The 12132-nt window shown below is 57.3% G+C and overlaps 2 protein-coding genes across 4 annotated transcripts in view; one reads left to right on the top strand and one right to left on the bottom strand.

The window, feature by feature from the left end:
- Positions 1 to 7646, top strand: part of SMARCB1 (SWI/SNF related, matrix associated, actin dependent regulator of chromatin, subfamily b, member 1) — a 33189-nt gene extending 25543 nt beyond the window's left edge. For both annotated transcript variants that reach the window (XM_029921454.1, XM_029921453.1), the window contains exons 7-9: positions 191 to 381; positions 6744 to 6875; positions 7317 to 7646. In XM_029921454.1, the coding sequence (XP_029777314.1) occupies positions 191 to 381; positions 6744 to 6875; positions 7317 to 7356 (363 nt within the window). In that variant the 3' untranslated portion in view covers positions 7357 to 7646. The remainder of the gene's footprint in view (positions 1 to 190; positions 382 to 6743; positions 6876 to 7316) is intronic.
- DERL3 (derlin 3) lies at positions 5648 to 12132 on the bottom strand. 2 transcript variants are annotated; one of them, XM_029921456.1, is made up of 7 exons: positions 11985 to 12132; positions 11794 to 11859; positions 11629 to 11702; positions 11383 to 11476; positions 10776 to 10971; positions 10171 to 10261; positions 5648 to 5903 (listed from the first exon to the last, which is right to left on the bottom strand). In XM_029921456.1, exons 1-7 carry the CDS (start codon positions 12075 to 12077, stop codon positions 5771 to 5773), a joined length of 747 nt encoding a protein of 248 aa, XP_029777316.1. In that variant the 5' UTR covers positions 12078 to 12132; the 3' UTR covers positions 5648 to 5770. The 2 variants fall into 2 exon arrangements, with proteins under 2 accessions (XP_029777316.1, XP_029777315.1); XM_029921455.1 differs by lacking the exon at positions 5648 to 5903 and adding an exon at positions 9834 to 10065 and having other exon boundaries at positions 11985 to 12120.

The following is a 12132-nucleotide window of genomic DNA, read 5'->3' as shown; positions in this document are numbered from 1 at the left end:
TCCTCTCGTTTTCTGGATGGGGACCTGTGCCCAGAAGGAGAAGGGCTGTAGCCCCATTTCTCAGCTAGTAAGTTGTGGGCGGGGTCCAGCCCGGCCTGGTGGCTCCTGGCACACTGTCTCATCTTGAGGCATCCCCAGGTTGGGCTCGGTTCTGACTCCCTTAACTTGTCTTCTCTGGTTCTTGCCCCAGCTGAATATCCACGTGGGAAACATTTCGCTGGTGGACCAGTTTGAGTGGGACATGTCAGAGAAGGAGAACTCTCCAGAGAAATTTGCCCTGAAGCTATGCTCAGAGCTGGGGCTGGGCGGGGAGTTTGTCACCACCATCGCATACAGCATTCGGGGACAGCTGAGCTGGCATCAGAAGACCTACGCCTTCAGGTAGGATCCCAGACGAGCACCTCCCTCCTCTGCGACCCCATTTTGGGGAAAAGACCTGTCCCTGTGTGTGGTTATGCCTTCAGGTCTGTCTGGAGCCTTGAAGGATGGTCTAGCCCTAGGCAGCCTCAGCCAGCTCTGCAGCCCTTGGTTGGCTCACTCCTCCTGCCTCCTCTGTCTCAGTGGCAGGGCTCCCCACCCTTATCAAGGTGGGGGTGACTGAGGGGGTGGTCTATCCATCGTCTCTGTCCTCCAGCACCCCCACCCCCAGCCTGGGGCCATCCTCTGCTGCCAGAAGCCCTTCCGCACCCACCCCGTTGCTGCCACCTCTGTACTCTCGCCCACACTCTTCCCTCTGTCAGGGTTGGTCACCCACCCCAGGGTTTGTCATCTGATGGCCTTGCCTTCTGTCTCAAACAAGAGCTGCTCCAAACAGCCCTCCCCAGCTCGTGAGAGTCAGGGGACTTCCAGCAGTTTGTTTTTTACTGTATTGCCAGTCAGAGACTCGTTGGTGAGAACCTATTTTGACTGGACCCCATACAGGGTGCCATCGAAGATAAAGAGCCACATCCAGGCTGCCTGTGAAGGTGGGAGTATACACAGAACATTCCAGACTGGTGTCCTATGTGCTGGAGGTGTACCAAGGGGCAGCACCTCCTAGAGAGGCAGACGTAGCCTTCCTATTGGTGGTGGCCCCACAGTGCAAAGTGTGGGCCTGGTAGGAGGTGGGGGTCGGCGGGTATGAACTGATAGTAGAGCTTTCCCCCCTCAGGACTATTCCACCATAACCGGCCCTGTTCCCTGCACTCCTTTTCCACTCGAGAGAGTACAGTCTGGGGGTGGCGCTGAGTATCTCTGCATCAAAACAGGATGTTAGGATTTATTCCGCTCATCAAACTGTCATTGTCCACATTTGGCGATCATTACTCAAAATGGCACATGAGGAATGAGGACCAAGGTCCTCATTTTTGCAAAGATATGAGAGTTAATGGAGCTCGTGAGTATGTTTGTGTCTCAGCTGGTTTTCCCAGAAATCCCAAGAGACTGCTTGCTTGCCGTTGCCGCTTCCTGTAAATCTGAGCAAGAGAGCAGGAATGACCGTACAGCCTCAGGGCTTGAGGTCCCGGCCTTGGGAAACCACTGGGTTCAGTGGGGGTCCAAACACTGCCTGTGCTCCAGGCATATGGTCTGAGACAGCACATATGTCACCTCCCGGAACCTCCCAGTGGCCCTATCAACCTGGTGGTCCTGCTTCACAGACAGAGCTCAGGCCATGGGAGGAGGCGTCAGTGAGCCACGATGTGGCGTCTGGCTTCTTGAGAGCCCTGCTGGAGGTACGGCCGTGCGTGTCTGTTCATGCTGTACTTGAGCCACGGCTGACGGGTCTGAAGACCCGCCTGGGGTGGCCCCGCTCCCCAGAATGCCCCCAGAGGTGGACGTGGTGATGTTATTTATACAGGTCGTGAGAGTGAGTACCCCAGGTGCCTCAACACTCAGATGCTGTTTGAGTCAGAATCTGCGTTCTGACTGGCAGATGGTGTGCGTAGGGTAGAGGAGGTCCTGCTGCAGAACCCTGAGGGTGTCAGCCCCTGTGGCAGTGTCCCTCCTGCTCTGACCCCTGGGTGGCCTGAGTGTCCTCCTAAAACCCTTGTCAAGCTTTAGGCTGTCAGCAGTATGCCAGAGAGCTTCATAGCAGGCCCCCCTTGGGACTTCGATGGTGGCAGGTCAGGACCCACAGCCGGTCCCCCTGCCACATCTCAGGAGCCAGTTAATAAATTCTGTTTGATGGATAGGGAACATCACAGACTTCCGTACTGCTGCAGTCGGTGTGGGTCACACGTCCCTGGGATTGAAGCTAGGGCGGCTTACTAGGGACCAGAGTGAGCACACACCCCCTCCCCAGCAGCTCAGGCCAGCCACGTGGGAGGGACACAGCCTGCCTGGGGTCTGGGAGACAGCCCAGTGTCTCTTTTGCATTGGGACGGCTGCTTGTGTTTTCCCAGCTGACCAGGCCTCTTGAGTTCCTCAGGCTAGGCCTGGCCCATAGTGTGTGCTGTGTGTGGTCTGGGCAGCCGGATGCTGCGGATAGAGCCTGCAAGACCGGAAGGGGGGGTTAGGGTCAGAGGCTGACTTATTGCAGACTCCATCATCCAGGCGGACAGAACTGTGGCCTTCTAAGGCAAGCAGGGAAGGGGATTGGAACTTATGTCTCCTGACCCTGGACCACAGCACCACACCATCCCTTGGGAGCTCTCTTAACTCTCCCCAGGGAGACCAGTGTCATCTCTTCTCTCCGGGCCGCTGCCTGCGGGACGTAGAGTAGGCTGCCACGTCTCCAGGTCCAGGGGCCACTTGGTCCATGCAGCCGGACCAGGAGCCGCCACCTGATCTCTACACAAGACTTGGCAACTGCCGAGTCACGTGACTTCTTAAAAAGGACTTTAAATTCTGGGCCTCTGTCATCCCATGTGGTAGATGCTCTGAATCCCCACAAGCCAGTCCCGTTTGTCTCCCCCCGCACCCAGGCCTAGCCCAGTGTCTGGCTGCAGTGCCCTCCTCAGGGATGCTGGCGTTGTGTCCACAGTGGACCAGAGCATGCTACCGGTCACAGGACATGTGTGAGTAGGTGGCAAAATGCTCACAAACAAGTCAGGGGAGCAAAGGCAGCTGCTTCCTTTCAGCAGTGGGATGGACAGATTGGGGATCCCAAGCTTCTAGAGGACAGAGCTGACCCAGAGTGACATAGAAATGTTCTGGGCTTACTGAAATGGGACAAAGACAGTGAGTGACAGGAGAGGGACAGAGCTCCACCAGGGGAAGGGCCTGGGCTGAGCAAAACATATGAGTGTCAGACATTCACCCAAACCTGCGAGCTGCCACCTGTGAGGAAAGTTGCATCAGCAGACTTACTGGCACCTCCTGCAGCCAGCCCTGTGCCCCAGGCGTGGGATACAGAGAAAAAACACTTCCTTGTCTAGTAGAGGGCCCTGGAGGCTGCAAAGCTCAAGGAGGGGAGCCACGGGGAGGGGGCATCAAACCTGGGATGAGGTGGCCAGGCAGGGTGCTGAACGGGAGGTAGCTGGGGACAGGCAAGAGGGTCAGAGAACCTGGCGTCTGGGATTGATGGGACCGAGGCAGTGTCACTAGCCCAGATCAGGGTCAGGAGACACCAGGGTCATCTTGGACTGGTTGACCATGAACCACAGAGGTTATTCCTGGAACTCTGCCCTCCTGACGGCAGCAGGGTTCAGTTGCTTGCTTGTCTGTTGTTTTTTGGTTTTAGGGGTTTTTTGTTTGTTTTTAATGCTTATTTAATTTTGAGAGAGATGGAGAGAGAACATGAGCAGGGGAGGGACAGAGAGAGAGGGAGACACAGAATCTAAAGCAGGCTTCAGGCTCTGAGCTTCTGAGCTGTCAGCACAGAGCCCAACGCGGGCTTGGACCCTCGAACCACGAGATCATGACCTAAGCTGAAGCTGGAGGCTTAACCTACTAAGCCACCCAGGCGCCCCTGCTCCCTGACTTTTTGATCCTAGCCATCCTAGTGGGGGAGGGGGAGGGAGTGGCATCTTGCGGTTGTGATTTGCATTTCCCTGCTGACAAATGATGGAACATCTTCTCAGGTGCTGTATTTGTGTATCATCATCAGAAAAGTAGCTGCTCCTGTCTCTTGGTTTTTAATTGGGTTATTTGTATTTTTTATTATTGAGTTGTAAGCACTTTTTTACATATTCTAGATACAAGTTCCTTATCAGAGGTATGGTTTACAAATACTTTCTACAGTGTTGTAGCTTGTCTTTTGTTTATGACAGGGTCCCTTGAACACAAGTTTTAAATTTTGATATAGTCCACTTTATTTTTTCTTTTGTTGCATGTGCTTTTTTTTTTAAGATTTTATTTTTAAGTCCTCTCTATCCCCATTGTGGCGCTTGAACTCACAGCCCTGAGATCGAGTCATATGCTCTTCTGACTGAGCCAGCCAGGTGCCCCCTTCCTCACCCCCCACCCCTCTTGTGCTTTTTAATGTGATACCTACAAAACCTCTGCCTAATCCAGGGTCATCTTGTACTAGTGCCATTTGTTGGAAAGACTGGTCTTCCCCATTGTGTGGACTTTGGCACCCTTATCAAAAGCCAGTTGGCCATAAATAGGAGGGTGATGTTGAGTTTTGTCTCCTCCTTCTCCCAGTGGAGTGGCCAAGGCAGGTCATTTCCTTTGAAGGCTCTGTCCTTCTCATTTGTAAAGTGGGTAGAGTAGTGCATCTTGGCTGGCATTTTGTATCATGTGAGGGCATTAAAGTGAGGTCATACTGAGATACCCTAAAAGCTACAGCCCCTGGTCCTCTGATACCTCAGCCACAGCCTTCCTCTGCCTGGGCTGTGTCCCCACCTGGACTCTGCAGGGTGGTAAGAACATCTGGGATGACAGGTAACCTTGAAGCCCATGATGCAGAATCCCCTCAGAGGAGGGGGGAGGCAAAGGGCCCCTGCCTGTGTGTTTGTCCCAAACCCGAAGCAGGCCTGCTGGCTCTAGGCCCATTCTTACAGGGTTGGATTGAGCAGTTCTTATTTTAGAACAAACCCACTGGAGTGGAATCTTCCCAGAGCCAAGGGGAGGTAAACAAAGGGGCCTTCAGGACCTACTCACAAGCCCTTGTTTAAATTAAGAGGAAAACATGTTTTGCTCCCCTCAGCGTGGGCTTGGCGCCTTTCATGTCTGCCCTCCCGAGGAAGGCGGCTGGGAGCCCTTGAGGTGAGGAATGATGTTTGGGTCTGTGGCTGGGTGGTTCAGGATTGCCAGACCACTGCACTGGCTGGACAAGTGCTGTTAGGAGCTGCTCAGGAGGGTTGGCCCCAGGGTACCCCGGGTGGGGGCTGGCCCCACCCCTGTCCCTAGCCTCTGAGTCACCAGCACAAGCTTGGGCTCTGGGGACCTAACTCAGCCGGAAGAGGTGAGGTCTGCGTCTGCAGGGGAGCCTGGGACAGTTCTGGGTTGTGGCGACAGCCCCAGCACAGGCACTTACGGTCCTTGAGAATCAGGATGAGACTAGCACAAAGAAGGCCAGCACAGGCCCTCGGCTGCTGTGTGCCAGCCGGCCTTGTGAGGGGTACGGCCTCTAGGCAGGGGGACGCCCCTCTCCAGCTGGCCACTCACACACCCTCGGGCACAAGTTCCAGGGAGACTGCGTGACAAGGCTCCTGGCCCCTAGGGAGCTCCCTCAGTGGACACATGTTGGCTGTTTTAAATAATAGTAATCCTCTGAAGAGCCTTCATAGCCATGAGATTGTTCTTATTTTCCAGATGAGGTAACAGAACCAAGGCCACTAGATGAGGGGTCCATCATCTTTTACTGTCAGCATCCTCTAGTGCCTCCCCTGGGCCCTGCCTGCCTTCATGCTTCCCAGAGGGAACCGTGCTGTGCAGGGCTCCAGGCTGAGGTGGGCAGACACTTGATGGGGCCGCAATGAAGCAGGGCCAGCCTTCTAGGGGTCCTGGGCCTTGGGAGACAGGTGCATGCCGCCTGGCTGGAGGAGAGAGAAGAGGGCCTGGTGAGGAAGCGGGTAGAGGGAGGGAGAGATGCACTGTTAAAGCCACGGTCCGAGGCTTCTCTCCTGGGTCAGGAGTTTGAAGGGTCAGCCCTTGAAGCATCCTTGCCTCTTCAGCCTCCTGTCACAGGCTTAGAAACCAAGGCCCAGAGAGGCAGCAGCTCAGCTGGATCCTCCCTCCTCTGGTGCTCCTGTTGTGTCTTTTTGGCAAGAGGGTGCACAGGTGGCCTTTGGGATGGTTACTAAAGGGCCATGGAGCGTAGTGGTCAGGGGACAAGGGTTCCAGGCCCAGCTATCTGGTGTTAAGTTGGGTCAGTGAAGTGCACTGAGGGGCAGGTGTGTGGAATATTCCTGAGCAGGCTGGCCCAGTGGCCTTCACTGATGAGGTATCTAGGCCGATGGCTCCTAGCCCTAGACACTGCGGGGGGGCAGACTGCCCTCCCCTGCCTTCGCAGCAACAGTCATGAGGAACCACCTCTGCAGGGAATCCTCACTCCCTTACAGACTAGACACCTAGGCGGCAGTTAAGGGCCTGTTTGAGCATGCTTTGGAGAGAAGCTATTGTTGTAGGGGACCTGGCATCCCCAGTGACTCTGCCTTGAGGTTCGGATGGTGGGTGATGACCACGCCACTCCTGTTCTGAGGAGCTGGATGTGGAAATTGCCCAGCAGGGAGGATGCAGAAAAGGCCTGGCCTTCCTTGCCATGCCCTGGCTCCAGTGTTCTGGCAAGGGGGTGGACACTGGTCTCTGGGAGCCTTTCTGGCTGCTTCTCTGTGAACTAACAGTCACAACCCCCATCCCTCACCCCTGGCCCACAGCGAGAACCCCCTACCCACGGTGGAGATTGCCATCCGGAACACAGGCGATGCTGACCAGTGGTGCCCACTGCTGGAGACTCTGACAGATGCTGAGATGGAAAAGAAGATCCGCGACCAGGATAGGAACACAAGGTACCCCTCCTCCTTCAGGCCCCCTGCAGCTCACTTCACACACAGCCACTGTCTTGCAGGCAGGGGAGGGTGCCAGGGACCTGGTTTCTGGGAGGGTACCTGTCTGGCCAGAGGCAGGCCCTGGGTGGTGAGTCCCAGTCTAGACCCCAGATGGGTTTTCCGTCAGGGAACAAAAGTTAAGCACTCAGGTATCTGACCACAGCCCAGACCTGTGTGTCCAGAGCCCTGGAGACGTAGGTAGGACGTGAGCAGGCAGGAGCGAGGGTAGCGTCGGAGGCCTCAGGCAGCAGACAGGCTCTGGCTGAGGGAGGGGCTGGGGATCCCACATGCCACATCCTGTTTCTGTTCCTGCTCCGTTGGCCGCATGAGAGAGCCCTGGGGGAGGGCAGCCACTCAGGACTGGACGCTGGCTCCGGGTCACCACCCACTCTCCTCCTGCAGGCGAATGAGGCGTCTTGCCAACACTGCCCCAGCCTGGTAACCAGCCCGTCAGCGCATGGCTCCCACGGAGCGTCGAGAAGATCGGACTGCTTCTCCATCATCTTCTGGCAAGGAAGGAGGCAGAGGGGCAGGCTGGGGCCATCCTGAGGAACATGGGGTGTGGGGAGGGCTTCTGGTCTCCCTCCCCTGGGCACATTCCATTTGTTGAGCCCCAGTCCCCACCCAAGTCTCTGGTCAGAAAGAGGCCTCGTTTTGGGTTATGTTTTGTTTTTGTATAGGAGCCCCAGGCAGGGCTAGCAACACTTTTTAAATAAAAGACAACAGGTCATATTCTGTTTTTTCGAAGTGGTAGCATAAAAATAAGAAAGGGGACAAGGAGCAGGACCTGGCTGGGGTTGTGTGGGACCAAGGCTGGCATGCCAGGCCTCTTGGCCTTCTCTGCCTCAAGAGTCCCAGGTTGGCATGTTGGGGCAAAGTTTTCATCCAAGGCCAACCATAGCACAGTCTTGCTTTTCCTTGGGCCCTCCGGCTGACAGACATGACAAGTGAGGTCATGAGGCTCGGGGGTGGGCGGTGGGGGGAGGGAGACTTACCTTACAGTGACAGCACCACCCCACCCCTTTTGCTTGGCCTTGTGTAGCTCCTTAGCTACAGGCTTTCCTGCCGTCCTCAGGCTCCACGGTGTCCAGGCTGTTGTGCCACCATGGCCAGGAGCATTGCTTCTCTGGAGTCCCTTACAGCAGCCCCATCCTTTGTGGCTGCTGCAGGGCCATTACCAGCCTGGGTACCTAAGGGCCCGTGCCTGGCTGTTCAGGCTCCAGTGGGCGTGCACCACTCTTGCCATTCTTGCAGCGGTGCACGTGCAAAAGGCAGGTGGGGCCCAGCTCTGCCCACAACTGGCAACATGGTCATGGTGACAGTTGTGAGAAGTAAGACACACAGAGCAGCCTGCTAGCCCAGTGCTGGCCGTGGGTGATGTGCGTTGAGAAGGAGGCATAGCTCTGGGCCTCTTCTCAGCTCCAGTGAGCCATGTGTCCCCTCAGCATCCTTGTCTAATGTGGAAGTGTCCCACTCACAGTAGGGACGTGGTTGGCATATGTGGGTCTCCTCACTGAGGCGGGTGGTGCTTGGTGACCTGGGCACACAGGTACATTCTTATGAAGGTAACGGGCCCAGATCCAAACACTGGGCTGGTGCCTTCAGCTGTTGGCAGGCCTTCTCTGCCAGCTCAGGGCTACCCTGCCCTTCAGGAGCACAGCAGGAGCATGATGGCACCTGGCTCCCAACTTGAGCTCCATACTGGACAAGGGCAGAGCTCTGAGTAGGAATTCAGGTCTTGACTGCCAGGATACAGGGGTAGACGCGCCCACCCCTCTGGGCTGGGGGTCCTGTGATCGTGTCCTGGGATATGACAGCTCCTGGCTCCCATGGAGTTTGTACCCAAGCCCCCTGCCCTTCATCCAAGGGTGGAACCTGCTAGAGCCCCCCAGTAAGGGGACAACTGGGCTTCACTGGAGGGCCTTGATCAAAGAAGAAGATTCCAGGCCTAGGCTCCACTGACCCTGGAAATAAGTGGGCTCTGTTGCTGCAGGGTTTGCTTGGTCCATGAGGCCCAATGACTGGTGGAATGGAATGCATGCTGCCTGCCTCAGCCCCTCTGGGCAGGCCGGTGCAGCGGGCCCAGGGCCGAGCCCTCGCTCCAAGCACTGCCAGCCCACGCTGCTGCACAGCCAGCTGCTGCTCCACAAGGTTTCACTACCAAATTACGGTCACGCTCCATGGTGAATACTTGTGTCACCCACGAACGTGACAGCCTGTGGCTGGAGGAGCCCCTCTGCTGCTGATCATCCAGAAATAAACCTTACTTGGAAAGTTGGGCAGGTTGTCTGATTTCCCCAAGAGAAAAGTGAGCTGTGGGATCAGATAAGGTTCCCGTGGTCCTCAGCTAAAAGCATCAGGGAGAGAACTTTGCAGGGTTCTGCTACCTTGAAAATTTCTCAAAGCTTTGGGGTTGCAGAAAGGGCAGAGGACCAAGACCTGGCCCTCCTCTGCACCTGACCTCATGGAGCCTTGGCCAAGTCCATTAACTGCTCAGCTGGAAAGCGGGCAAAGGTCCACTTGGTTGCTGGTGAGGAATAGTGAGGTATCAGCCTGAGGGCACCATGGGCAGGACCCCTTGCAGACTGGGCTTGGCACAACAGGGACATCCCAGTCCTGGCCCCAGCCATGAGATCTGGCCAGCCCCCTGGCTGCCTGGCAGGGAGCAGAGATCTGGTGCAGGTGGGATTTGCCCAGGGCTCCAGCAAGGCACTGGCAAAGCTAGAGTGAAAACCCTGAGTGTGCCATCTGCGAGCTTGCTGCTGCTAGGCAACTATGGGCAGGTTCTTGGCCCACTCTGGGCCTTTCTTCCTACTACTGACAATTGGTCAGGCCAGCCTTGGTGGCCCTACGTCAGGGCCAGCAACATGGAAGGGTGTGGCCAGCCGAGACAGGGAGCCAGTGCTGTGGACGAAGAGGTGCAGGTCATTCTGTTTATTTGGGTGGGTCTGGGGCACAGGCCCAGTCTGCCGGGCAGGTTGCTTTCCTGAAAACGGAAAGGGGAGGGATGGAGGCCTGCCAGACACCAGGAAAACAGGTCTTTTGGGCTGGTCTTGGCCCTGGATAGGGTCATTGCTGCAGGGGTCCTGGCTGCTCCTCTGGGAGAGGCAGGTAATTGGGGTCCTCCTCTCGGGGATCCAGTAGCAGCTTCCTGTAGGGAGGGGCCCACACTGAGCTGAGGCTAGCGGGGATCCCCAGTGGGGTCACTAGCCATCTTGAGGGAGTATTAGGGGGATAACTCCTCTCTAGCACTCACAGGAAGCTGGGGGTCAGCAGCAGCCTCTTGCCTCCAGGCTGGTTGGGGAAGACATCCTCTAGGAAGTAGTAGATGTGGCCCACAGCAATCCCTGTAGGAGAGCCAAGGACTGCTGAGGCAACCTCCACAGTCCAGAGCCTGGGGGCCCAGCCAGGCCAAGTAACCTCAGGCCCTAGAGCATGAGTACGAGACATCTTGCAGACTGCCAGCCCAGGGTGGGGCCAGGCTTGACCTTGAAGGATGGGCTTACCTGACTCAGAAGTGGTCAGGACTCGGGGAGGTGAGGGCCTGAGAACATGGGAGGAACAGGAGCAAAGGCTGGAACCATGACATAGCCATCCCCACCCTGGTCAGGACCCCCACAAGCATCAGTATGTCTGGCCTGAAGATGTGAAGCATGTATCTGGCTGGCTTGTTCAGGGGGCCAGAAGAACAGAGAAGCTGGTAGGGTAGGAAGTGGGGGTGGGAAGACAGGTGAGAGGTCCAGTCCAGGTGGGCAGGGAGGGCTCTGGCACAGGAACTGGCCTGGGTGGCCCTCCCGAAGATCATCAGGTACTAGACAGCCTGTTTGGGGGGCAGAGGGAGGGATACACAGGCAGGCTCACCCAGCAGGTCAACGAGGATTGAGTTGCCCAGCAGCAGCGAGAAACCCATGAGTGCCCAGGGCAGGAATGGCGCCTGGAAGGTGAGGAGGCCAAAGAGGTTGACCCTCACTCGGGGGTTGCGGCGGCTCCAGACATAAACCAGCATGACTGTGAGGGCCTGGCCCAAGAAGAACAGGCTGCCCAGGAGCCCCAGCAGCTGAGCCAGAGTCAAGGTGCTGGGAGGCCTTCTTCTCGTGCAGGCTGCAGAGCCCTTGCCCAGGACTCCTATGACTTCCTAAACCCCTGGAACCCTCCCCATTTTTCCTTCCCTCCTCACTTCTATTGATGAGCCCTTCAATGAAGGCCACACTGGGCCCAGCCTCCAAGCACTGCCCTTCACTGCCTCAGTTTCTCCTGGCTACTGGCATTCGGGCCTCAGCCCCCAAGCACCCTACCTGGCTCTCCATGCATACAGGAAGAGCTAGTAGCCCGGAGCTGAGCACATGATGCACGCTAGATTCATCCTAACTGTTCCCCTCGGGCCCAGGCGCTCATGTCGGGCCCCAGGGCCTACACAGGCGGGACCCAGAGGGGCAGCGCCTCAGGTTTCGGAGCCTGGGAAGGATACGGTCATGAGGACGCCCCCGAAGAGAAACATGAAGACGAAGTCTGCGGTGCGGCCACGGAAAGAGCCTTCCTCCAGCATGCGGCAGTAGCGAAACCTGTGGCGGCCGTCAAGGAAATGCCACTGGGAAGAACCTCAGTTTCCCTGCTCCTGGCCACTCCGGACCGCCCCCAGCCCAGGAGGGCTGCTCCCCAGCCCGGAGGGCCGCCCACCACCCTATGCCTCCACCGTCCGCGCGGCGCAGGATACACGAAAAGCATGTTGAAGAAGAAGCTGAATCCCAGGGGCCCGAAGAAGAGGAAGTTGGTGACAAGCCTCCAGACCTACGGGGATGGGGGGCGGGGGAGAGGTGGGCGGTCAGGGGCGGGGCAGGCAGGACCCGGCTGTCAGGTGCAAAGGGCGGGGTGGCCTCACCTGAAACTTCTGGAACACGAGGTGCGGGTTGAAATAGAGCTGGAAGGGGCTGAGGAGCTCCAGTTGCTGCGGAACCAGGCGCGGGTCAGGTGCTACCCCGGGGAAATCCGGCGGTAACCTTGGCGACACCCCCCCCCCACCCGCCGCGGGCTGCAGCCGGGGAACCGACCCCACCCACCCGGGCAGCTTACCACAGCAGCGGTGGTAAGAACGCAGGCCGCAGTGTAGGCCCGCGTCACCGCAGGCACCTGCAGGAACTCGGCTGTCAGCCCCTGCCACGCCATTGAACCTTCTTTGACACGCGTGGCCCAACCTGCTGCGCGCTCTTTAACCCGCCTC

Source organism: Suricata suricatta, chromosome 14 (assembly GCF_006229205.1).
Source record: "Suricata suricatta isolate VVHF042 chromosome 14, meerkat_22Aug2017_6uvM2_HiC, whole genome shotgun sequence".
Classification (NCBI taxonomy): Eukaryota; Metazoa; Chordata; class Mammalia; order Carnivora; family Herpestidae; genus Suricata; species Suricata suricatta.
Note: the sequence above shows the minus strand (reverse complement) of the source record. Positions and strands in the feature narration are given on the sequence as shown.

Excerpts from the sequence above, each read along its gene's own strand:
- DERL3 (XM_029921456.1), bottom strand. The coding sequence starts at position 12,077 with ATGGCGTGGCAGGGGCTGACAGCCGAGTTCCTGCAGGTGCCTGCGGTG. Across the intron at positions 10,972-11,382 it reads TCGGGGGCGTCCTCATGACC|CTGCTGGGGCTCCTGGGCAG; the intron begins GTATCCTTCCCA and ends ACTCTGGCTCAG. Across the intron at positions 10,262-10,775 it reads AATCCTCGTTGACCTGCTGG|GGATTGCTGTGGGCCACATC; the intron begins GTGAGCCTGCCT and ends GCTCTCCTACAG.